Source organism: Euleptes europaea, chromosome 16 (genome assembly GCF_029931775.1).
Source record: "Euleptes europaea isolate rEulEur1 chromosome 16, rEulEur1.hap1, whole genome shotgun sequence".
Taxonomy (NCBI): Eukaryota; Metazoa; Chordata; class Lepidosauria; order Squamata; family Sphaerodactylidae; genus Euleptes; species Euleptes europaea.
The window spans coordinates 27,995,766-28,022,350 of record NC_079327.1 but is presented as its reverse complement, the minus strand read 5'-3'; the positions used below and the strand labels follow the sequence as shown (position 1 = coordinate 28,022,350).

The window sequence follows — 26,585 nt, the reverse complement described above, 5'->3', positions numbered from 1 at the left end:
CAAACCCCAACAAGGTAAAGTATGATTAGTTAAAAATGCCTTGTTTTCCTTTATACCAATAACCACTGCAGGGAATTACTCTTTTTGAAGTTGGGGCTTCCCTTCCAAATTACCGATGGACTATGAGCTTCTTTGATTTGTAAAGCAATTTTTGTATTACTGTAATAAGAAATATTTCATATTTCCAAATGCAATACAGAAAACATTAAAGATGCTCCATTCTAGCAATGAGTGCTAGCTTTGGTTAATTTGCAATTTACCTTACAAAACTGCCTCTTGGAGGGTCTGAAATACTTGATATTTTGCAAGATCTAAATTTATTTACATCTTAATCAAGTCGTTCAAAGTTAACAACCCTACTTCACTTTAATTGTGAGGTGTGATCGCTGTTTAAATTCTCAAGTGTCAATCTTGCCAGAGATTTTTAATAAGCAGGGAGAATCAAAGATCATAAATGGAGACCTGAAACTAGCGCATTCAGCGTCCTTGGGGGGATGCCTAGTTCCCCCAGAATGACCCATTTATATATACAAACTAAAGAAGTAGCTGTAATTTGGTGAATGATTTGTTTACCTCAGAGCATTTCTGAGTTACCTGGAGGGTAGGCAAATTCAAATGTAGTTTAATTTAGGGATCAAGCAGGCGGAGGCTTTCCAGAATGTTCTTGCAACTGCTGAGCCCCTCTACAACTTCCTGGTCTTCTGGCTGCTCTTTCCCCAAAAGAAATCAGTTTCTCTCTAATCTCTGGTCTATTTGTACCCACACTCACCCGCACAGAGTTACAATAGCCCCAAAATCAAACAAAAACATGCTCATTTGCACAGCTTTAAAAATAAACCTCCTGATTACAGCATGTGTTTTTTTAGGTATAGAGTTACTTAAACTGGATAGCCAAAATATTTCTTGGCTTGCTTTGTCCTGGATTATAGGAGGTCTTTTGATTTTTTGCTATGTACTTGTGCGTTGCGCACTTCATGCACTTGCAACTTAAAAATAAGTTAGAAAATACTTGCACTAAGAATTTTCATCCCTTCATTGGATGGCAGACAAGAGCCGGCATCTCCAAAGCCAGAAAAGGAAAGGCCCGCCTCGTACAGACAGCTCTCTGCCCTGACACAATGGCTCCAGTATAAAGTGTAGCTTGACGGGTGCTTGGAAGCAACAGCACAAAGAAACACCAAGTGGCGGTTTTTGAGACCAAAGAACATTGAAACGACATCAAAGTCATCTTGCGATGGAGAAATTTAAGGCCGCTCTGTTGCTGGCAGGGGTTGGGGATGCTCTGGGATATCGGAACTTCACCCGGGAAAACAATGCTTTAGGTGCCAAGATCAAAGAGGAACTGAAGGAAATTGGAGGGCTCGAGAACCTAGTGCTGTCCTCTGACAAATGGCCTGTGAGCGACAATACTATTATGCACATGGCTACAGCTGAGGCTCTCGTTACAGGTAGGAAAAACTAGATAGTCTGGATGCATGTTGGGATGGAGGAGAGAGACTGGAGAACTGCTATAACCGCAATGCCCTGCTAGCTGAGCAGAGCTTGTGCAATAATGTTGATTGAACATTAGTGCTCTATAGGATGTCTTTGCATATATCTTTTCCCCTTTAGATTAGTAAAATTTGTGTGGTGGCTAAATGCTTACACTGTGAGGCAGGAAGCCCCTGTTTCAGACAGTCCATAAATGTAAACTGTGGCATTATATAAGCCACAACTAGCTCCCTGACTTTTAATATGGGGAAGATAATGCTGGTCTACTTTATAGGATTGATGTAAGCATTGCAGAGATAATTTTATGTGGAAAAATGTGAACATCAGGATTTCTTCTGTTTTTATGTATATTGCCATTCGCTGTGAATAATGTAGCTAGATTTATGCACTTTTTCAGTTCCCTAAACGTATAATATACATTCTCTTATATGGGATACATTTGTGTGATATTGCCTTTAATGAAAAATTGATGAGGAAATGAAAATGTTTACTATTATCCTATAGCAAATAGTTACTAGTGTCTGTCTTGTATGAAATTAGCTTCCCATCTGAGTAAAAATGGATCTGAAAGTAATCATATTCACCTAATTGTACTTTACCATGCAATTTCTGTGCATTATTTGACAAACGTAAGATGTTGTTGCAGAACAAAACATCAGTATCTTTTGATAAGGACAAATGCATATGTCAAATAATGTATTGCATTTCTCTTTTGCTCCTGATGTTCTTTTCTAAAATCAAAAATGTCAATACGATTTTCACTTGTGTTCAGCTCTTATCTGGCTGCTGCTGAGAGGTACTAAATTTAGCTGCCAGAGGTCTGTTGAAGAGACTCTTGGATATTTCATGTCTAGCTACTGGTTAGCCAATGATGTGAGGAGGAGCTAATACCCTAAAGATAATGGCAAGAAGTCAGCCTATCAAGGGAAAGGATAACTAACATACTTCTGAATATAGTCTGTGAGTAAATGCACATCACATGTTTCCTACTCTTGACCTCTGTAGGAGCATAAATGTTATCTACAAGTCTTATCAAGAGGGTTTGTAACCATTTTTAGTTATGCCAGCCATAGAATAGCAGATTATTATGCCTCTGCCTATTGTATATAGCAGGGCAGCTGCTATTTAAAAATACACTTAGCTCTTGAATGACTGTGAGGATTTTATCACTCACATTTGCATTATTATAGTAGCTTAATACCTCTGTGTGGCCATGTTTTCTCTGCTTGTGCCTCTGTGTGTGTGTGTGAGAGAGAGAGATAACAAAGATGATTACTTGCATTATCCCATATAATTTTCTATTAAAAAAAAACAACATTGTGAAGAAAATGTTCCTGACCCGGGGTCAGTCTGTCACAAGCAGGCTTGGGTAGAGACCACACTTTAAACTTCACATCACACTGCCTATACTGAATTGTCAATTAAAACCATGACTCTCACAGGGCGACCGTTAGGAACAGGATGTGTGATGTGGAGGTCTACAAAGCAGGGAGGGAACTGGCAAAATTGCCTACTTTTTCTTCCACCAGTGGAAAACCCAAAGTGGGCACAAACCAGTGTAAAACTCAATGAAATATTAATTTTAAAAGTGCATTGACTTTGAGCATATCTTGGGGAAATACTCGTTTGGGGGAGGGATAGTAAGAGTGCTTTGTTAAACGGGTGCAGGAGGGGAAGGAGGTGGTCAAGCGCTGCACGGCTATTTCCCCGGGAGTGCATAAGTGCAGTAAAGCTGTCTCCATGGCAACCAGTGGCGGGATAGTGGCTGACGCAGGCAGAGCCTTAGGGGGTTACCGCATTATGTATTCCCAGCGATGTATTAAGATTTTGAAAATGTTATAAAACATCATCGCTTTAAAAGGGTTTTTGGATGCCACGGCTAAAAAATGGTTGGAAGACGTCTTCACGGCTAAAGGGGCCAAACAAAGTGCGAACAGTATTTTTTTTATAACAGTTTCAAACTCTTAATACATCGGTGGGAATACATCGAAAGTGCTAACAGGATTTTTTATAACGTTTCCAAACTCTTGATACATCGCTGGGAATACCTAGTGCGGTAACAGCCTTAGAATGGCAAAGCAGAAAGGGAAACTAGAAGTACTGGTCCTTTCAGCGGGTAATTCCTAAAAGGAGAAGTTGGTGGCACTGTACCAAAGAAGACATGAGAGAGAAAACCCCTCTGAGGATCGGGTGAGCTGGGAGAGCGCACCATCACTGGGCATAGACTCACGAAGGTTGCACCTAGACGCCTTGTAGGGTTGAATGGATTTGTGTTCATGTATCAGCGGGGCCATTCCACCACGGCCCCTTTCATTAATGTTGTTATAACTAATCTGAACTGAAAAATAAATTATGATAATATCCAGGTATCTTTGGATCTGGTTCTAGCCCTTGCCCTCTGGCTCAGAGTTTGAGAAGGTCAGAGGGTGGAGAAGGTGCCTCAACAAATATGTAACAGACAGGGACATTTACAAATTAGTGTAACTTTGCAGCCATCTTGCTATCGAAGAGGGTTGCACCAGTAGGCCTGTCTTTCCTCTAAAATATTTTACACCAAGCACATTGCTGGCTGAATGACTGATTTGCAGAAAGCACAGTAGCTGCTGATTTCTTACTGTGCGTTACGCTTGTCTGACAACAACTTTCTGGTAATCCCTGGCACTAAATTTATCCGGCTGTCCTCGACCAGGTGGAACTCTCCGTCTAGTGCACTGGTTCCCAACCGGGGGGCCGTGGACCCCCAGGGGTCCGCAAGAACGAAATTAAGGTCCGCAAAACAAAGTTATAAACCCATAATAAATTAATATTTTCAATTAAAAGTTCTCTATTATAAAAATATATATTCAAATATTATTCTAAGTTTAGTGTTTAACTATCAGTTATGATTAAAGTTTATTTTCAAATTCTCAGAATTTTTATTTTGAACCTTGGGGTCCCTGCGCCGAACAAAAAAGTCCTAGTCGTCCCTGGTCAAAAAAAGGTTGGGAATCAGTGGTCTAGTGAGACCCATACCCTGAGGGACTTGGCTCAGTTCCACAGGGTCTGTAATGCGGAGATATTCCTCCAGGCCTATGGTGGAGAACAGTGATGGGGGGTTACCGCACTTTGTATTCCCAGCGATGTATTAAGAGTTTGAAAATGTTATAAAAAACATCGCTTTAAAAGGGTTTTTGGATACCACGGCTTATAAATGGTTGGAAGACGTCTTCACAGCTAAAGGGGCCAAACAAAGTGCGAACAGTATTTTTTATAACGTTTTCACACTCTTAATACATCAGTGGGAATACATAGAAAGTGCGAACAGTATTTTTTATAACATTTTCAAACTCTTAATACATTGCTGGGAATACAAGTGCAGTAACAGCCATGGTTTTACATGCTGGCTGGCCTCCCCGCTTCCCTTTCCCTCCCCTCCCCTTCCTTTTTCCTTTCCTCTGGTCCTGGTCTCCTTCCTCCTGGAGCAGCTGAGACTGCTACTTGCCTGGTAGCCTACCTGTTACCATCTATTCATCCACCATTATCATGTAGAGGTTTAGTCAAGATACCACCTTATATTGTATTGTTAGATTAGGTTTATGGCTTTTAACTATATGTTTTTAACTTGTATATATAACACATAATGTGCATTTAACTATATGCTGATTGTTCTCACAATCACTACCCTCACAATCACTACCCTCCTAGACATGTTTATCCAGAATTAAATTCCATTGTGCTTAATTCCAAGTAAGGTGCAAAGGACTGCAGATTAATATCTGTACTTTATATTAATTAAAATTAAAGCAAAGTTTTAAAAAGTATGCTGTTATAATTTTCAAGGGTATTAAAGGGTAAAAAATCTATGTGAAATGATATTGACAAATGGGACAGTTACGTGGGTGACTTCTTACCAACTTGTTCACATTCCCTGCTGCCTTTCTTTGATTATATAGTTACAAGTGTCTGACCCTCAAGGGCTTGCGGAGGGCATCTAATTTTCCTTCCCCCACTATTTCCTCTTACCTTTATCTGGCCTCTATCTCCAGCTTTCCCTCCTTCCCGTACCCTGGCAGCCTCTCCCTGGGAAAAGTCAGGTTTGGCTGGGCAGTGCTGGCTCCCAGGCCAGGCCCAGTTGTGTGGTGGGGAACCAGAAAGAACATGCGGAGGGCACCCCATTTCCCCCTGTATCCCCTTCTCCACACTATTTCTTCTTTCCCTCCCCCAGGCAACCCCCATATCCTCACCTTTCCCTGCTTCCTTCTCTCATTCTCATTTACCAACCAACCTGTCTTTTATCTGTACCCATGGCTACATTTATTATTTACTTTATTTATACTTCATTTTCTCCACATTGGGATCCAAGGCAGCTTATATCCTCTCCTCTATCTTATCTTCAAAACAATCCTGTGAGCTAGGTGGGACTGAGTGTGTGTGACTGGCCATTCATTAAACACTGTACAAGGGATGGACTTGGAGGGAAAATAGTATGTAGGGAAGGCATAGAACCAGAGCTAGTTTATAAGTTTTACTACAAAGAAGGCTTAGTTAGTACAGAATTACAATTCTTAAATTAAGTTCCCAAATTCAGTTCACAGAACTTCCCATAGGTCTTCCTATTCAGACTCTGCTGCCTAGCTAACAGGGAAGGATGGAGATTATACAATCTCTCTCCCCCAGAAAACAAAGAAGAACGGAGATTGTTCCTCAAATCTCTCTTTCACATTCTCTCTTCCAAATTCTCTCTATAGATCTACCCCACTTTTGTGGCAGTAATCCCTTAACAAAACCCTGAATCTGGAATATCTCCTTCCCAGAGCCTGTTCCCTTTCAGTGACCTGAAAAAGGGTCCCTTTCCTCCCAATCTCTGCCTATCACTCCACAGGAGTTTCAGCAAATCTGAACCCTCAGGTTCCCAGAGTCAAAAACAGCTAGGGAACACGCAAGTTACCAAAAACAGACTCCCTCCCTTTTTCAGAAAAGAGGGAATGAGCTCGTTAGCTCTGCCCACTCCCTGCTAGTTTTTTATCTGAGTTTCTCTCAAAGATTAATTCTTTGTTCATCACACTGCTGTTGAACAGTAGCAAGAAGCCATGACCAGTTGAGTCCTGCAAGTCATGTGGCATCAAGTCGGCCGGTGGTTGCTCACATTCCTGGCCCTGATGAGTCTTCTCTTAAAGGCCAAAACAGCCCTGGAAAGGCCCCTCCCCTCCCTGTGCCTTTTACTGACAGAAGTCAAAGTTGGAAGGCTGGCAATACTGTTGCAGTTGTCTAGCAATGACTACTGAGGGCATTTGTTTCTTAAAGCTACAGGTGCTGATTCTATTATTTTGGTGGGTTTTAAACTCACAATTTTTAAATTTTATTTTATTTTTTAGATTTTAGATTTTTCTGCAAACTTGGGGCATTGTTCAGATTTGTGAAAAGATCTGTCTTGGATGTCCATGACTCCAGATTTAAGTATCCACAGATCTGATGATTTTGAGAGTTAAAATATTGATATTTTCTCAACAGATTACTGGTGTTTAGAAGATCTGTATCGAGAACTCGTAAAACGTTATTTTGATGTTGTTGACAAACTTTCTGGAAGATGGTCAGATCCTGCTACTATTGAGGGCTGCTCACAACTGAAGCCAGACAACTACCTCCTAGCTTGGCACACACCATTTAATGAGAAAGGTAGGGAATGCCTTTTTGCTTTTTTTTAAAGTTGAAACTATCCTTCACTATTGTTTGTTAAAGTAATTCAAAATCATTTCATTTATAAAGAACCACTGACATCTTAATAGAAGCCTGTCTATTCACATCCATCTATTCTAACAACTGGTGAACAGTTTCCATCATATTATCAACATCAGTTCCACTTCCATTAGAACTGTACGTTTTCCACCTTGCTGCTAGTCTACCTTACCACTCTGTTAAGCAATTTATGATGCCTTCCTCCAGCCTAACTTCCTTAGGCTGGAAGAATTTTCTCCACCCTAGGGTGGGAATCCACACAGTATCTCATTTCTAACCAATGTCAAGATGTTAACAATTAGAATGTCGATGCTTAAAGTCATTGTATTTATCACACAGTCCTTTAAACTTTCACATAGTCCAGAAGTAGCATAAAGGTTGCAGAGGTAAGTCATAATTTGTTATACTCTGTTATATTTTCTATTTGTAACACCTGCCTTTTGACAATATGCTAATCCATCAGGTACATAGTTATACTTTAAATTTTAAAAAATATTTTTCATCATGATGATGAAGGGTATTTTTTCACTCCTAAAAATAAATGATTATGCCCAAGGAATGTCTTCAACTTTTCCTAGCATTATAGTCTTTTCCAGTGACTTGTCTTCTCATAATGAGACCAAAGTACGACAGCCTCAGTTTAGTCATTTTTAGTTTCTAGGGACAGTTCAGGCTTGATTTGATGTAGAACCCACTTTTCTTTCTTTCTTTCTTTCTTTCTTTCTTTCTTTCTTTCTTTCTTTCTTTCTTTCTTTCTTTCTTTCTTTCTTTCTTTCTTTCTTTCTTTCTTTCTTTCTTTCTTTCTTTCTTTCTTTCTTTCTTTCTTTCCGGTCCATGGTATCTGTAACATTTTTCCAACACCACATTTCAAAGGGATCTACTATCTTCCTGTCAGCTGTCTTCATTGTCCAGCTTTCACACCCATACATAGTAATAGGGGAGTACTATGGCATGAATTACTTTATATTAGTTGCCAGTGACACATCCTTACACTTAAGAATATTTTCTAGCTCCTTCATGACTGTTCCCAGTCTCAATCTCCTTCTGATTTCTTGGTTGTAGTCTCCCTTTTACTTGATGATGCAGCCAAGGAATAGAAAGTCTTGAACAATTTTAATTTCCTCGTTGTCCACCTTAAAATTGAGTAATTCTCCAGTAGTCATTACATTTGTCTTCTTGATGTTCAGCTGTAATCCTGCTTTGGCATTTTCTCCTTTAACTTTCAGCAGTAGTTTTTTCAAGTTTTCACTGTTTTCTGCCAGTAATGTAGTATGTCATCAGCATAGCTCAAATTGTTAATGTTCTCCCCCACCCCCCATTTTCACTCTAATTTTCTAAATCTAATCCTGTTTTCTTTAGGATATGTTCTACATGCAGATTGAAGAGATAGGGAGATAAAATACATCCTTGTCTAACCCTTTGCCAATCGGAAACCATTCTGTTTCTCCATATTCTGTCCTAACAGTAGCCTCTGGTCCAGAGTACAGGTTGCGCACATCAAAACAATCAGATGCTGTGACACACTCATTTCCTTTAAAACCAGCCGTAGCTTTTCATGCTCCACACAGTCAAACGCTTTGCTGTAATCTATGAAACACAAGCTGATTTATTTTGTTTATTTTTATTATATTTTATTTTACATGGCTTGGATCCAAAGAAGCAATATTCGAATTCCAGTTGCGCAACAAGTTATCATACTCCAATCTCTTGGGGAATCCCTAATCCACTCCTAGGGTTGGGTGACCCTGTGGAATGGTGTGAGGATGGGGTTGCCCAACCTCACAAGTGGGGCCTGGAATTCTCTCAGAGTTATGACTGATTTTCAGTTATCATTTCCCACTGGAAGAAATGGCAGTTTTGGAAAGTGGACTCCGTAGCATCCTATCTTGGCTGAGCTCCCTCACTTCCCTAAACTCTGCCTTCCTAGGCCCACCTCTGATTCTCCAGGAATGTCCAAAGCCAGAGGTGACAACCCTACGTGGTGGGTTAAATCTCAGAAGGAGTCAGAGATGTTATCGGGAGGCATCTGGATTCACACATATGTTTGTATATGGGTATAAGAGAGCCAGCATGGTGTAGTGGTTAAGAGTGGTGATTTGGAGTGGTGGACTCCTATCTAGAGAACCTGGTTTGATTCCCCACTCCTCCGCATGAGCGGCAGACTCCAATCTGGTGAACTGGATTTGTTTCCCCACTCCTCCACATGAAGCCAACTGGGTGACCTTGGGCTAGTCACAGCTCTTAGAGTCTCTCAGCCCCACCCACCTACCTCAGTGTCTGTTGTGGGGAGGGGAAGGGGTGATTGTAAGCCAGTTTGATTCTTCCTTAAGTGGTAGAGAAAGTTGGCATATAAAAGCAACTCTTCTAAGATCCATAAAGTGAAGTGTGGGGCATCAGTGGGGAGTTCCTTTCTTTTGCTGCATCACACTGTGTATGTTTTTATAATCTATATTTGAGGTATTGGCTATCACATACAAAGCTTTTCATAGCCTTGATCCCTCTTATCTGTGGGAGGGCCTCTCCCCCTATGCTCCGCCACAACAGCTTCGCTCATCTGAGCAGGACTTTCTGCGAGTGCCAGCCTGCAAATGGGTTAAATAATGTAAATAAATAAATAAAATATTACTATTACTCTTATTATCTAGCCAAAAGAAAGACAGCTGTGAATGTAAGACAATCTGCTGAAAACATGTTATAACATATACTTGATGAGCCTTGGTCTGATCCAGCAGGGCTTTTCTTATGTTCTTATGTCTTAGGTGCTGTGGAACACAGGCAGGATGGTGCTGCTGCAGTCGTCTTGTTTGGGGGCTTCCCAGAGGCACCTGGTTGGCCACTGTGTGAACAGACTGCTGGACTTGATGGGCCTTGGTCTGATCCAGCACGGCTTTTTTCTTAATGAAACATTATAAATTACTGTACATACTTCTATGCAAATGTATGACAGCTCTTGTTTTTCTTTAACAGCATCCCAGGAAAAAAAATAATCTAGTCTGCGTTTTTGGTAAATATGTTATAGCCTGCTTGTTTTCAGAACATGGATTCTTAAAAGACTCCCTTTCATTCTATTTAAGTGTTCACTTCAACATCAAACGTATTTCACATTTCTATGTATAACCTGTCCTATTTTCCCTTTTTTAAAAGGTCTATAGTAACACTTGTTCTTGTAGGTTCAGGGTTTGGTGCTGCTACAAAAGCGATGTGCTTAGGGATGAGATACTGGAAGCCTGAGAGGCTGGAAACTCTCATCGAAGTGAGCATTGAAGTTGGGCGGATGACTCACAATCACCCTACAGGTAAAGAATGTCCTGGGAAATAAACCAATCTAATTATGCTAGATTCAGTTTTGTATTCAGCAAGCACAGTTTTTGGTAAGGGTAAATCCCTTGTACGCGTATATGAGATTTTTAGCAGGCTACTTTTACCCAGCACAAGTACACCTGGAACTGAACCTGACAACTTTTTGGAAGGCCTTCGTATGTAGATTCTGCAGTGTGCCAGATTCAGTTTTTGCACTGTTTTCTCAGATGTCAGATGTGGAGCATGAATGATGGCGCTAATGGGGCCATAAAGAGGTGGAGCAAAGGCCAGAACAATCTAATTGAGAGCCAGTGTGGTGTAGTGGTTAAGAGCAGTGGTTTGGAGCGGTAGAGTCTGACCTGGAGAACCAGGTTTGATTCCCCACTCCTCCACATGAGCGGCGGACGCTAATCTGGTGAACTGGATTTGTTTCCCCACTCCTACCCACGAAGCCAGCTGGGTGATCTGGGCCAGTCACTCTCTCTCAGCCCCACCTACCTCACAGGGTATCTGTTGTGGGGAGGGGAAGGGAAGGTGATTGCAAACCGGTTTGAGTCTTCCTTAAGTGGCAGAGAAAGTCTGGCATATAAAAACCAGCTCTTCTTCTCTTCTTCTTCTTCCTTCTATGATTACCAAGCCAAGAAAATATTGTAAGCAAAGAGGTCTTTAAGTGTTTTTGGTTGCTGTTGTTTTGGTGGAATGATTTCAGTGGCATAACATTTTAAGTTTTTATTATTAAAACAAGAATTATTTCAGTCTGGTGTTAAAGTAAAAAAAACTTCTTAAGGGACACCCATGAAAGTATTTCTCACCCTAATCTCAAATACACCAATATAATATTGAAGAGAGAAAATCACTTTCTAAGTGGTTAATTATAATTGCTACTTGGCCATTATTTTGTATAGATCTGCAAAATAATTTGTTCGAGAATAGTAACTTGTTTTATAAACAAATCTGCTTTAAAAAGTTTTCCATATTGAAAGACAAAGCTATAGGCTTGGATCCAATCCAAGGGGTTGGATTAAAAGATGCCATGAACAAAAGATTCCTTCTGTGGATGAAAGCATATTTTTGGATTCAACTTGATAATGATTTATTATTGCTAGTGTATTTTATAGTTGCTGGGTTGAAACACAGGCTTTTCTGCTGACATCAGTAGAAATGTGTGCATGTGTGTGTGGGTGCATTCCCACCGATTCTCCCCTGCCATTGCAGACTCCCCAGTATGTCCACCACGCTGCTGTTATGAGCATACCAAGAGCAGCATGTTAGTGCAATGTTCCCAATCTGTTGTTTTAATGTTGTTTATTCTATTGGTGCAAACATATTCCTGAAAGAGAATGCAGCTTCAAATGTGCACATTGGAGATCTTTAAACCAGTGAGAGCTCAGTGTGGTATAGTGGTTAAGAGTGTCGGACTAGTATCTAGGAGAACAGGGTTCAAATCCCCACACATGCCATGGATGCTCTCAGGGTGACCTTGGGCCAGTCCTGCTCTCCCAGCCTAATCCACCTTGTTAGAGGATAAAATGGAGGAGAGGAGCATGGTGCACTGGGGAGAAAGGCGGGGCATGCATGCATTAAACGAATAAACTTGAATTAACTTGCTTTCTTTTGTATTCAGGGAACTAGTTTTCTTTCTCTTTGTGCTACTTAATGGGATGCAGTCCCCCCTAATAGTTACTTTTATATGCTAATTTTAAGGTTTTTTAGGATCGCTGTGCACAGCGCTGTTTGTCTCCTATGCATTGCAAGGCAAACCACTTGCCCAGTGGGGAAGAGAAATGATGAAGGTTGTCCCAATGGCTGAAGAATTCTGCAAAAAGACTATTCGGCATATGGCAGGTACTATCATTAGATATACAATTTTCAAAATTCAGCTGCAAGGAGATTCGAGTTTTCTGCTCAATAATTTGACTTGGTTGCTTAATTTCCCCCTCCTGTGGCTTCAGAGGTTGCCTCCTCTTTAATCTGGGGCTGAGAGCCCATGTCTGAGTAGGTGGTGGTTCGGGGGCAGCTGGAAGGTGGCACAGTTGCACTGCCTCCAGAGCAAATTGCTATGTGGGGGCCACACTGGTTCCTTTGCAGTTCCATCCCCCCTTCAGGAATGGGCTGCCCTTGGTGTTATTCCATGACCAGGAAGCTATAACATTGCGCACACATTTAATTGAAAAAGCAAACTCTTATTGGAGCAGAGATCTGGTGGAACTAGCAAGAACCTTCAGGCACAGTGTTCCTTCACAGAAGTTCTACGACTTTTAAGTAAACCTTTTATTTTAGATTAGACCAGGTGCAGGATTAATGCGTATAGGTCTGCCTTTGACAGAAGGAAGCTGCTGTCACTCCAAGAACGCAATACCACCGCTAAGTAAAATATGTGAGCCTCCTGAAGCATGCGCTGGTCATACCAACATTGTGGCGCCAGAGGCTATTTTGAAGAAGAAAAACTCTGCTTGCAAAAGGATTGGGTCCTTCTTCTCAAGGGCTGTGTGTGTGTATAATACTTTGTGTTTCTTTAAAAACAAAACAATTTAACGTTCCTGTTTTTCCAGTAAGTATCTTTTCTGCAAAGCTTATTCTCACCCTGCTTATTCTCAGCACTAGACACCTTAAATAAATTAATATCTGTGCCTGCGCTTTGCTGGGGGTAGGGTAGGGTGTTCACAGCATCCATCAGCAATCCTTTCCCGGCGCTTTCTTGGCACCTTTGCTCCTTCTGCCCAGAAGCTGTATATACAGTAGCACAGTGGTCCTGTTGCAATAAAGGAAGCTGTATTGGGGAGGGCTGTAGCTCAGTGGTAGAGCATCTGCTTGCCATGCAGAAGGTCCCAGGTTCAATCCCTGGCATCTCCAGTTAAAGAGACTAGGCAAATAGGTGATGTGAAAGACCTCTGCCTGAGACCCTGGAGAGCTGCTGCCGGTCTGAGTAGACAATATTGACTTTGATGGACCAAGGGTCTGATTCAGTATAAAGCAGCTTCATGTGTTCCTGTGTATTCAGAAGAAGGTAGATTACAAGGAAAATTGGCCCAAGGCTATTTACAAGACGTAGGGTTGCCAAGCTTCAGGCGGAGGCTGATGTTCTCCTGAAATTGCAACTAATCTCCAGACTACAGAGATCAGTTCTCCTGGAGAAAATGGATGCTTTGGAGGGTGGTCTGCATGGCATCACATCCCTGCTGAACTCTGTAAACTCTGTTGAACCCTTCCTCAAACTCTGCCCTCCTCAGTTTCAGCCCCCAAAGCTCCAGGAATTTCCCAACATGGAGCTGAGAACTCTAATAAGACCTGAGTGTTCAGTAAATATGTATCAGGTGCAAGGCAGTTGGGGTGGGCTTGGGGGCAGCTGCCTGCTTTAGAAGTGGGAATGACAGGGAAAAGACTTGGGGAAGATCCCAACTGAACAAAGGACTCTGTAGGTAGATGATGAGTGTCCAGCACACCAATGTTTTCCAGGCTATACTGGAAGAGGCAAAACCATAGAATCATAGAGCTGGAAGGGACTACTTGGGTCATCTAGTCCAACCCCCTGCACAATGCAGGAAATTCACAACTACCGCCTCCAAACACACCCGCAGTAACCCCTACTCCATACCCAGAATATCCACCCCCCCAAAAAAAACCTCCAGGATCCCTGGCAAATCTGACCTAGAGGAAATTGCTTACTGACCCCAAAGTGGTGAACAGTATTTCCCTGGGCATGCACGAGGGCCAAACTGATGCAAACCTTCCTGCCCTCCCTTTCATGATCTGCCTAAGGTCATAGAATCAGCAATGCTGACCGATGGCCAACTAGCCTCTGCTTAAAAACCTCCAGGGAAGGGGAGGCACCACCTCCTGAGGAAGTCTGTTCCACTGAGGAACCGCTCTAACTGTTAGAAAGTTCTCCCTAATGTTTAGCCAAAAACCATTTTGATTTAATTTCAACTAATTGATTCTTGTCTGACCTTCTGGGACAACAGAAAACAATTTGGCTCCATCCTGTATATGACAGCCCTTCAAGTACTTGAAGACCCTTATCATATCACCTCTCAGTCGTCTTCACTCCAAGCGAAACATACCCAGCTCCTTCAACCATTCCTTATAGGACTTGGTCTCCAGACCTCTCACCATCTTTGTTGCCCTCCTCTGGACACATTCTAGTTTGTCTACATCCTTCTTAAGGCAACTATAGTATTCTGCCTAGGGTGCCAAAATATACTTGCTATATCCTTGTACTCTCTTCTGCAGCTTGAGAATAGGGTGATTATAACTTGAGAAAATGTAACATGCAGAAGATAAAAGCCTTCAGTTTTTGTTGCCATCATCAAAACGTTTATGCACGTAAGAAGCATAGAGAGATGATAAGTATCAAAAGGGATGTAGGTAAAGAGCATACATTTCTACTTCTCAGATAACTTTTTCCAAAACAGGAAGAATATGTACAGACATACAAAGTATGGTACAAATAAGTGCAGTGGTTAGAAAACCATTTTTGTGGTTCCTAATGTGTCCTAATCCTTTAACTTCTGATGAAATAAATACTTTGCAAGTGACAGTGTGCACAGATTTACTTCATGTAGTAAAAATAATATGTATAGCATCATCGGTTTCAGATTATGTATCTTTCAGAATTACCTGTATAGCATCTATCACACACTAGCAGTGCAATCCTATGCAGAGTTATTCCCATATAAACCCATTAATACAATGGGTTTAGACTGTAGTAACACTGCATAAGATTGCCTGTAAGTATATCATACATGAGTTGCCTGTAAGTATATCATGTGTGTGTGTGTTAAGTGCCGTCAAGTCACTTCCGACTCATGGCGACCCTATGAATGAAAGTCCTCCAAAATGTCCTATCTTTGACAGCCTTGCTCCTGTCAAAGTATATCATACACGAGAAATATTCCTAATAATGAATATTAGGGATGTGCATATGGATATTTACCGTTTGAATATTTATCCGATAAATACCATCTTGGTATTTTTCTATTATATTAATGTACCTACAGAGATATCTGGATTGTTTTGGAATGATCAGGTCCCAAAAAATTATGGAAATATTTAGGAATATTCAGGGCTGGCCTGTTTTTCTTCAATTTTACAGGTTTGGTTGGGCTTGCAGTTGCGTGCTTAAGTTGGTTTGGTTTGGATTCTGTAGTTTGATACTGGTTCCACTGGATTTGCCACATTGGCCCTATGTTCTGCTTGGCTTCTGTGGTTTGACATTGGATCTGTTGGGCTTGTAACACTGTCCCTTGCTTAAGTTGATTTGTCTTGGATTCTCTGGTTTGACATTGGCTAGTGTGGGCTGGCTCATGGTTCTTCTGGAATTATCTGATTTGACGCTGGTTCTATGGGGCTTGTTAATTATGTTTGCATTTGGAGGCTTTTGACCAGTGGTTGCTCTTGTGTGTTTGGCTATTGGTTTCTTTGCCCTGGAGAAAGCATAGAATTTTCTGCCCACAGGAAACAATGGACACAAGTAGGGGACTTGGAATTCTTTATCCAATTTACTTGAAACTTGGGGTCTTTAATGGACAGAAAGGACAGAAAGTTCTCTGCAATGTTAATGTCATTTGCTTTAAACAGCTGCTCCATACCCCTGGAAAGAGCCTCCCCCTCACAATAGGCAATAATGGACCTCCAACATTTTGGAATTCTGAAAAAAAAATCCAAATCTGAATTCTGAAATGATATTGGAGAGTTGAATAATCCAGAATATTGGTATAGAAACCCTTCTGATATCTAAATCTGAAAATATTCTGAACTTGAATATTCTTGAACATTCCTAGTGAATACTACTTGCTGCCTATGCAAATGTATCTTATTTTAGAATTCTGATAATTTTGTACATAATTTTGAAATTCTCAGAATGCTTTTGGTGTTAAATATTTTAGAAACTACAGGAACTTTATGTAGCATTGTAATTGTTCAAAAACTTAATGTGGAAAAGATCTTCAGATCTAGAGAAAAAAGGAACATGTACTCCAGTAGCTTTATCAGGACTAAAACTTTGTCATATGTTGTTTTGCTTTCTTTTTTACTTATTTTCTGCTATTAATTTTAATTATGCCAAGAAATAGCTATATTTTATTCTTAAATCTTACCTTGATATCATGTGTAATGTTAAGTATTCTGTATACCACATTGTAAATCAAAGGTTATTCAAATGCACCTATGGAAGCATTTCAAGAAAACATGCCATAACAAGTGTATTTTGTATTCAGAATATCAGGAACACTGGTTTTACTTTGAAGCAAAATGGCAGTTTTATTTGGAGGAGAGAGAAATCACTGAAGAAAATCAGAATAAACCTCTGTTTCCTGAAAATTATGATGCAGAGGAAAGAGAAAAGGTAAACTTTTTTAGTAAAACATCTGAAATGTATTTGTAAAAATGTGTACCATTAGGTATCTGTTTGAAAGTAGTGCAAATTATCTTGTAAAAGTATTCAGCCTCATTTTGACTTAATTAGCTTTTAGGTTTTAAATCTACCTTGCTTATATCACTTTTAAAGAGAAATAATTATGGCCCACTAACATAAATTGCTAGCAGTTACAGTGGACTGGATGCTATTGGCCTTTGGGTCAAACGGTGTAAAGGCAGGCCTTAACAAATGGTCTGTCTGAAATAGTGTATCAGGACAGGCGGCTTCGACTTTATTCTGCATTTATCATGGTTTGCTGGGGTTCAGATCCCAAGTAGAAGCCGGGTCAGAGCCCCATGGTCAGGAGGAGATAAGATACCATCCTTGTAGGAGCAGTCTTGGCTAGGGGAAGACCTACCCAATCAGAGTCAGAGTTAGGTCACTCATCACATTGGTGCAATGCCCCAGAGTTCAACAAGAACTCTATGGTTAAACCTAGAGTGCACACCAACATGATGATGGTACTTCTAGTTCATGTCAGAAGTGATGTCACAGTGATAGCATGATGCTGAATCACCTCCTGAATCACCTCCTTCATTTTCCCCCAGGAAAGGTTTTAGAGCTACACTCTGGATACTCTTGCTCCAAAGGGTTTAAATGAGGAAACTGATTGGCTTTGTCTGCATTGATTTTTGGTTTTCTGTATTTAACTCAGTATTTTATGGGTGCATTGCTGTATTTGTTGAGAAGACACAGCTGATACTTGTTCCACAATCCAGAAGCAAAGATCTTTATCAGTATGAGCGCAGGTGGAGAAATTATGAACTAATGGTGCTGTCATCTTCCTGGTTCTAATGGAATTTGTGCTCACAAATTCTCAACTGGTCTTGTAGTAGGGTTGCCAAGCTCCAGGGGGTGACTGGAGATCTGCTATTACAACTGATCTCCAGGCAACAGAGATCAGTTCCCCTAGAGAAAATGGCTGCTTTGGCAATTGGACTCTAGAGCATTGAAGTCCCTCTCCTCACCAAACCCCTAAAATCCCCAGGTATTTCCCAACCTGAAGCTGTCAACCCTACCTTGTAGACATGCCTACATACATCAAATTGCATGAACATTGTACTACATATATTATGCCACTGGAGTTATAATTGACAAAAGACTTAATATAGAAAATCCTGTCCCTAGTTTAATTCTGAACAGCAAAATATATTGTATTAGATCACCAAGGAAGGCCTGAGGGCTGAAATGTGTTCAGCATGTGGTTTTTAATTATCAGCCCTGTATCTTTTACCAAATAGGCTTCTTTTTAATATATGCACAAGCACATTATAATAAGTATAATTCATTGTTTTATTTAGATCTTGTTTCACCCAACCTTTTGGGTATCCAACAGGGGCTTGGTAATAAACCAGAGCATTTTTTGTATGCTTTTTTTTAAAGGTCTCAAAGTTGTACTGATTTCCACTAATCCTCCCTCCCCCCTCACCGTGCAAAGACTTGTTAATTGGTAATAGAGATTTAGTCAAGCTGGGGGCTAATCTTTGTCTAAAGAGCACACTAAAAATACAGTGGGTTTTTTAAAAAAACAACAACAACACCGAAGTGTTACAAAAATATTACTGAGAACTCTGAAGCATAAAAACACATTCAAGATATAGAGTTAAGTAAGATATAGAGTTAAGTACAGTCCATTCTAATGAACAAACTAAAAATTCATATTTTAAATATTATTTAGTTGTTTTTGCTTTCTCAGATGAACTTTGTTTTGGAAATGTTTCCCAGTATGGAGTTTTCCTAGTTTCCACAATTGCTTTTTGTACTGTGAAAGCTATTGCATTAAACATGTTGGCCAGTGGCTGCCATCTTAATTAAACATGGTGAAGTAGACATGTGTGTGTGTGCTTGGCATAATGTGATATATAAAGGCAATCATATTCTGCCCCCCCCCCCAAAAGAAAAGAAAAGGGGGGAACTCAGTCTACAGCAGATGGGAGGAAACCAGCTACAAGTCCAAGCTTCTGTCTACAGGATTATAATCACCCTCTCTTCACTTGTCTTCCTCTTCACGGAGTGTTCTGCAGCCAGTTAATGAAATAAGGTTGCCAAGAACAACAAAAACAGTACCATACAGTTCCCTCTCCAAGGAAGCAACCATGTAATATCATGTATAGACCTAAGTGATTAATGACAGACAAATGGCTTGACAACAGTTAGGCATGTTGCAAATAGTATAACCGTAATCTCAGAGAAACAGCTCAAGGCAAAATAGAAGTGTCATTCGAACAGGGGCTCCACTAAAGGCATCAAAAACACAATGACATGATTTAGAAATGACAACCTTCTTTCTCCTGCAACTGCTCCCAAGCCAAGCAAGAGTGCATCCACCTTGTTTCCCACTTTAATATTTCAGGCGTTCCCCACTTTAATATTTCAGGCATCAAAAAATATTTAGGGCAAAACCAAGCCCGACTGCATACCCAAGAAATAGGTCATAATAGTTCATGTTGTAACTCCCCACTCCTACACACAAAGCCAGCTGTGGACCTTGGGTTAGTCACAGTTCTCTTGAAGCTCTCTCAGCCCCACCTACCTCACAAGGTGTCTGTTGTGGGATGGAGATTGTAAACCTGTTTGATTCTACTTAAAAGATAAAGTTGACATATAAAAACCAAGTCATCGTCGTCTTCTTCTTCTCCTTCTTCTTCTCCTTCTTCTTCTCCTCCTCCTCCTCCTCCTTCTCCTTCTCCTTCTCCTCATTTTTAAACGGAATTGTAAAATATGTTAAAAATGCCTGTCACTTATCTCAAGCTTCAGGCCTAATTCTCCAACATTATAGTTTCCCATCCAGAGCACCCAACCAAGTGTGTTAATTATCCCTTCAGACTTACAGGAGATGGAGTTCTGAAGGCCGTGGTGGAAGGAGAGGTCACGATGCTCCCATGATTGCATATGATGCTCTCTTGGGATGTGGCGGTGATTGGACCGAGCTTTGCAACCGTGCCATGTTCCACGGTGGTGAGTAACCAAGTAATTATTTCATAACCTACAGAAATTTAGTTCCTATAACCTTTACAGCATTTTTTTTCTTTCTGATTCAAATAAATTGGGTTATCTTAGGTAACTCATGGGCTTAGGCTGCAATAATGCTGAATGGGATTGCGCTGTTTATCTCATTGTGGTTATTATGTGTGTTAAACTATTCAGCTGTTGAAACGTGTACCTTAATGAAGCTATGCATTATATATATGACACAGAAGGAAAAGTTTCACCCACTGATTTCTACTAGATTATTTCTACTGGATTATTGATGAATTTACCACCAAGCTTATACAGTCTGTGATCAGGCACCTTTGTGGCTCTTCCCAGCACCCCAGGAGGCTTTGTGGCTCTTCCCAGCATCCCAGGAGGCTTTGTGGCTCTTCCCAGCACCCCAGGAGACTTTGTGGCTCTTCCAAGCACCCCAAGATCAGGAGCTTGTTTTATAGGAGGGCCACTTTAAGATGGACATGATCATGAGGTGAGGCAGGCCCCATCCCAACCTGCAAAGGGCACTGCCAGCGAGTTTCGTTTTCATAGCCATCCATACGCGTCTCTTGCCTCTGGATTGGCAGCAGGTATCGCTGTGGCATGAATTTGGCTTCGTGCTCCTAGCTGATGGTCTTTAGCCTATGCAATTCGAGAGATAGTGTTTTAAATATTATTTTGTTTTAAATTTATTAGAGAGCCAGTGCAGTGCAGTGGTTAGAGTGTCGGACTAGGATCTGGGAGACTTATGGTGCAATCCTGGGCACCCACAGTGGCTAGGGACGGCGCGGCTGCAGTGTGGCTGCGGCACCTCCACAAAGGTTTCCCAGCTGCTACGGGGAGGGAAAGGGATGTACATTTTTTAAAAGCCCTAAAATGGGGGGAAAGCCCCCATTCCAAACAACGATGCTGCTCCACCAAAAAATGGTTGCGCAGCAGCACTGTTGCATTAAGGGTGCTCCCAGCGCAAACTGGGGTAGGAAGCTGCCTTATGGCAGCTCCACCGCCCGAATGCCCGGGAACGCCTCTCGGGCCACCAGCATGGGGACTTGCACTAGGAGAATGCCAATGAAAGGTTGCACCAGTGTCCAAGGGCTGCGCTGCCGCTGCGGTCCAAGGGGGCCGGCGTAAGTGGCCCTATGCCGGTGTCCGTGCCACTTTGCACAGCACGAGTGGCATGGACACTGGCGTAGGGGTCACACTGGCTCCTAAGAGCATTCTTCCCCCCCTTCAGGATTGCAGGGTAAGATTCGAATCCCCACTCTGGCCAGCCGGTAGTTTGCTTTCAGCCTAACCTGCTTCACAGGGTTGTGGTGAGAATGATGGAGGCAAGGAGGACGATATAAGCTGCTTTGGGTCCCCATTGGGGAGAAAGGTGGGGTGTAAATGAAATATATAAATTAAAAAATATATTAAAATGTATGTAAAAATCTCCAGGGTTCCCAGTGATAGAACTTCCTGATGGACAGCAGAGAGAATGCTCTTTGAAAGATTCCTTATGTCCCCATAGGTACTCAGAAGCATTGCCATAAAACTCCTGTTCACCTGGTTTCACTGCTACACAGACTTCTTTGCAAGCCAAATCATACAAGTGATGTCTAGCAGCAGAGTAATGCATCAGCAGAAAGCACTAGTGGCGCATTTCTCGCTATAGCTGATTATTAGGGTGAATGACACCTTCTTCTCTTTGCGCAGTTTTGAGAGGCTGTACATGAAGTGTAAGAAAGAGTTGTACAACGATTCATTTATTTAAAGCTGCAAAATGTCCTCGAGCCGTCATTCTTCAAAATTCTTTCCCTGTTGTCATGTAATTCCTAGGTAGGCCCAGAGAATTAATGCAGTGGGTCCGGGAGGCCTCTTTTACATTGTGGGTCAGGCTTTATTCACAGTGCTGGCGAGGACGGATGGTAGAAATCCCACTTTGATGATAACGTTAATACGACAGTCCTGAAGGTTTTGTTAGAGCATTTCACAGATACAAGCAGAAAGGCCGGAAGACATTCCTCCCTCTTGCTTGTCAACAGAGAACATACTGTTCTCCCTCCAGCAGATGAAAGGCACGCTAATGGACCTGGGTGTGTGTTTGTGCTTGATTTTACAGGTGAGAGTGCAGCCACCGGAACTATTGCTGCCTGTTTGTATGGATTGCTTTATGGCCTCAACAAGGTCCCGAAAGGCTTGTATCAGGATCTTGAACAAAGGGAAAGGCTAGAACACTTGGGAGAGGCTATTTACCAACTGACTACCGAGGAAAAGTAAAGATGTTTTTTGCCATATTATCTTCTTTTTATAAGTATTATAACACACATCCTTGTAGCCAAATTCGTAAGAACCAGCCCCTAAACATATTTGTAACCCTATTTCACATCAAATGCCGGTTTAATGATTCAGACCTAAGAGCCACTTCACACACAGCGTTTGTGTGAGTGTGCACATAAGTTTTTAAAGCAAACGCCTTCAAATGTAATATCAAGCCAGTTACCAGTCTATGGAAACACTAGTATCGTATAAGTACATTCATCGGATACCAGAATTGTCTGCAGCTCCCTATTAAATATGCCCTTGGTTACAAAACAGGATTTGCTGCCATGTAATGTGTAGCAAGGTCCTTAAATTTAATTATAGTAATATTGTTGCAGGCAGGGTAACAAGAAAATGTTGCGCAGGTATAATTTAGAAGAAAAGAAGGGGGCTGCACCAAGGCAAAAGGAAGGCAAGGAAACAAATGGTGTAGAAGGAAATGAATTCTTTAATAATATTTGCAACCCCTATACGTTTTGTGTGCAACTTCATCGGGGGGGGGGGGAATCTAATAAAATGAAAAAATTAACAAAATAATAATCACATGTGATACATCATTAAAAACATTTTTAAAATTATTTAGAAAAATTATATGTGGGACAATTCACAGAGCATGTACAGAGTGCAATACCTCATTGCGTCTTAATATTGAGACAATTAAGTAAACAGCAATGTATACTATGTATTGTTAATTTACAAAGAAATCACGTTTAAATTAACACTAATTAGTACTGACCTTTCAGATTCTTTTAGTAACAGTCCCCACACAAGCATTAAGGCAAAAGGGAGCTGTTCCAACTGCTACTGGCTCTTATCTATAGAAATGCCTGCCAAGAAATGTTCTCATTTAATCCCTTAGGGTGCAAAGTTAATTTTAAAATTTTATTAGATTCCCCCCTAAGGAAGCTGCACGCTAAATGCATAGGGGTTGCAAAAATTATTAAAGAATCCGTTTCCCTCTGCACCATTTGTTTCCTTGCCTTTGTTCAGGTATAATTTAGATCCAGATCAGCCTTCAATATTTTAGAATGCTGCTTTAAGTATGGTCCCTATAATTTGAAAATGGAACCTTCCGACTTACTCTGTGAAACTGTGTCTCATTTGTAACCCTGATCCCATTGTTGACTTATGTCAATAACAGTGTAACCCTAAGGAGTGCCATACCCTTCTACATCCATTGTAGTTACTGGGTTTACACAGGGGATTAAGTTGGTTTAGGATTGCACTTTAATTATAGTTCTTTTCGGTTGTTAATTTGGGGAGGGGTGTCCAACTACACACACTGGGGACCACATGCTACCCACAATTCTCCTGATATGCATGGTTGCTATTTAATCCGAATATGGTACAGGACATATTTTCTGCTTCAGTAACCATGATGGTTTTGTGTAGTGTGTCCTGAAGCAGAAAATATGCATGGTCCCTATTCTGGTGAAATAGAAATCATGTACATCAGAAGGATCATAGGCAGCCTGCACTCCTGGTATGCATGGTTGGATCCTCTCCCCTCCCCCCAACATAATGAACATAAAGGGGTTTATATGCAAAACGAATACTGTTTGCACAGTTATTTAAGCCAAACAAGTTTGATCACCTGTCCAAAGACAAATGTTTCTGAGATTCTTTCCCCCTCCTGTAATATTTATAATGAAGTCTTTCTGTTTTCCCCTTAGTTCCTTAAACTTAACATCTCTTTTGTACCACCTAACTCACAAATTCACTTAATATTGTTCCTTTCTTAAAACGGCAGTCTGAAATTAAAGCCAGCTCCAGGAAGTTGTCCAAGGTATGGCAGTATACAAACAGATACAAAGAAATATGCAAATACATATTGCAAATCATTTTATATATTTTTGGAGTGTTTAAAAAAAAATCCTAGACAAACTTTTTAAAGATTTGACTAAAATACTTGTAAATAAATTAATCTTATGCCTCTTCATAAGCATCTTTCTTTATTTTCACCACGGCGCTTATTGCATGTTACTGTGTCCTTGCTGGAATTCTTGCTTGCCCTCGTTAGCAGCAAACTGTTGGTCAAGATTAGGATGAGTTTCAAGTCACCAAAAATGTGTCCCATTAAGAAGTCTGAGAGATCTTGTTCTGGAACAGGAAGAAAGCAGAAAAGATAGCAGCATAGGAGATTTAAGCCTTTCTGGTATCAAAAATGTCAAAACTCCACATTAGAACAATGTGAAAATTATCTGTTTAATTATTCTGGCTCACCCTGCCCCAGAAACTCAAGATCAAACCAATATTATACCTTGCTAGCTAATGATCTGACCATTGGACAAAGTAGGACAAGGGAGGTGGGAGATACAGAGTTCCCTAATTTCCCTTATTCCATTCACCCCACTCTCCTGAGATCCCCCGGCTGCCAACCTCTGGTTTATTTGCTTGTTGGTCCTGATAGGCTTTAGAGTGTTCTAATTCAGGCAGGGAACAGGTGTATGCTGGGATAATCTGGACAGGTGTGGTCATTGTTCAGAGAAGCCTTGCCTTTGACTCTTGAACGGTCCAAGACCAGCTCAGATGGACAGAAGGGAACAACTGGGGACGCTCAGATGGCTCTGTCTATTTCACACATTAAGACAACCAGTCACTCCTTCCCACGCCAAGTGTTCTCTGGTATTGTTTCCTTCACTTCCTCCTTGGAATATGCAAGTCAAGACCTTGATTTCTTAATGTTCTCTTTCTTTTAAAACACAATTATACAATACAGACAAAAATCCTAATTTACATATCCATTTTTACTGCTGCCGCGTTAAGGGAAGTGGGCAATGCCACTGAAAAAGACGATCCTTCTAACTGTGGGTAGAAAATGAGGCAGCCTATTTGTCATCACTGGGTTGGATCCGAACTTCTGTAGCACAGGCAGAAGGGCGCTTCTGCTTGCACAAGGGAGGGGAACGGTTTCTGCTGATTTCTTTTTCTCACTACATGCTCTCCCCTGACACACACAGCACGTGTTCCTGGGCTATCTGGTGGCTTTTAGGCAAATGCAGCCAGTTCCAACATGAAAGGCAATTCTTTGGATCTGACCCACTGTTTTACAATGTTTTCTTTGCTTTAAAACCATATATTGGGCAATACTTTAAAAAAATTAGATGTGAATGTTTTTTTTTTAATCTCACTTTCTGCCAAAGTAATGCACTGAAATTCCAGTGACTTCAGCGTGAGACAAAGTATGTTTAACTGCCCCAGTGAAATAAATGGGATGTACTTTCCACTGAATCCAGTCCATAGAATAGAATAGAATAGAATAGAATAGAATAGAATAGAATAGAATAGAATAGAATAGAATAGAATAGAATATATTCCTCAGAAGTAAGTCCCACTGAGTTACAGGGCGAAAACGCATGGTCGCTTTAGCCTCCTTTATTCCCTGTTTCAGCCAGGATTCAGCCAGGATTGAATGCGCGTTCGGCGAAATGCATGTGTTCTATTCTGGCTGAATCCTGGCTGAAACAGAGAATAAAGGAGGCTAAAGCAACCATGCGTTTTCGCCCACTGTCTGGTGATAAGTAGTTATATATGCACCTACTGTTGTCGACTTTTTGCAAGCTATAAATAAATCCATTGTTGTCCTTTTAAACAGCTATGTCACACTTGCAGATATAAGCAGTGGGAAACCAAAAAAAAAATTAATTCCCATAAATATTATCTAAAAATGCATCCTAATCCATATTTGAACCGAAATGCTTCCATGTCTCTCTGATCTGAAGACTTCCATAATCTATTTCTGTTAAGGGACAGCAACCAGACACAATAAACACACTCCTCAAAGCAGTGACTTTATCCATTCTTCCACGTAAGTGTGATGGCACGGCTTAAGCGAAATGGTGCTTTTTATAAATGCATCACCATATGTGTTATTCATGGAGAGGGGGGCGGACCCCTGTCTTACAATGAGATCCAGTTACTCTTTTCTATACCGTGATGCATATTGCTTGTTGTAGCCAAGTAAAGATCCTCCCCCTTTTACAGCCTTTAAAAAAAATTATAGTCTTTATAAACTATTTTCAGAACAACTGCTTCATTTCAATGTTATTGTATGTAATGTTTATCTGTGAATAAAAGCTCTGAGGAATAGATTCTGCCATCTTTATTTACAAATCTTATGTACGATTTAGACAGGATGGAGAAGGCAATCAGCCCCGTATTACTGTTACTCTGGTACATCTGCATTTCTGGTTACTGTGAGGTATTAAAAAATAATAACCACAAGAAATGCTCTTAAAGCACACTTAACTTGAATAGATCCAAAAACAGACCTCTGTGACACTTGCTCTGGACTTCCCCCCTCCCAAGCACTCTTGTGTCCTTCCCCCACTCATACTGTTTATAGGACATGACCACAAAGATAACTGATCACCAACACATTTTGATCATCCCAGCA

At 40.9% G+C, this 26,585-nt stretch overlaps 1 protein-coding gene and 1 non-coding gene across 2 annotated transcripts; both read left to right on the top strand.

Annotated features, from left to right (window-relative positions):
• The first annotated feature begins 960 nt into the window (after positions 1-960).
• ADPRHL1 (ADP-ribosylhydrolase like 1) lies at positions 961-22,189 on the top strand. Its single transcript, XM_056861706.1, has 7 exons — positions 961-1,448; positions 6,982-7,146; positions 10,377-10,502; positions 12,211-12,351; positions 16,722-16,849; positions 19,747-19,879; positions 21,990-22,189. The coding sequence occupies exons 1-7, from the start codon at positions 1,235-1,237 to the stop codon at positions 22,145-22,147; spliced, it is 1,065 nt and encodes a 354-aa protein (XP_056717684.1). The 5' UTR covers positions 961-1,234; the 3' UTR covers positions 22,148-22,189.
• On the top strand, positions 13,286-13,359 carry TRNAG-GCC (transfer RNA glycine (anticodon GCC)). The gene has a single exon. It is a non-coding gene; the product is annotated as a tRNA-Gly (tRNA).
• Positions 22,190-26,585: the final 4,396 nt, after the last annotated feature.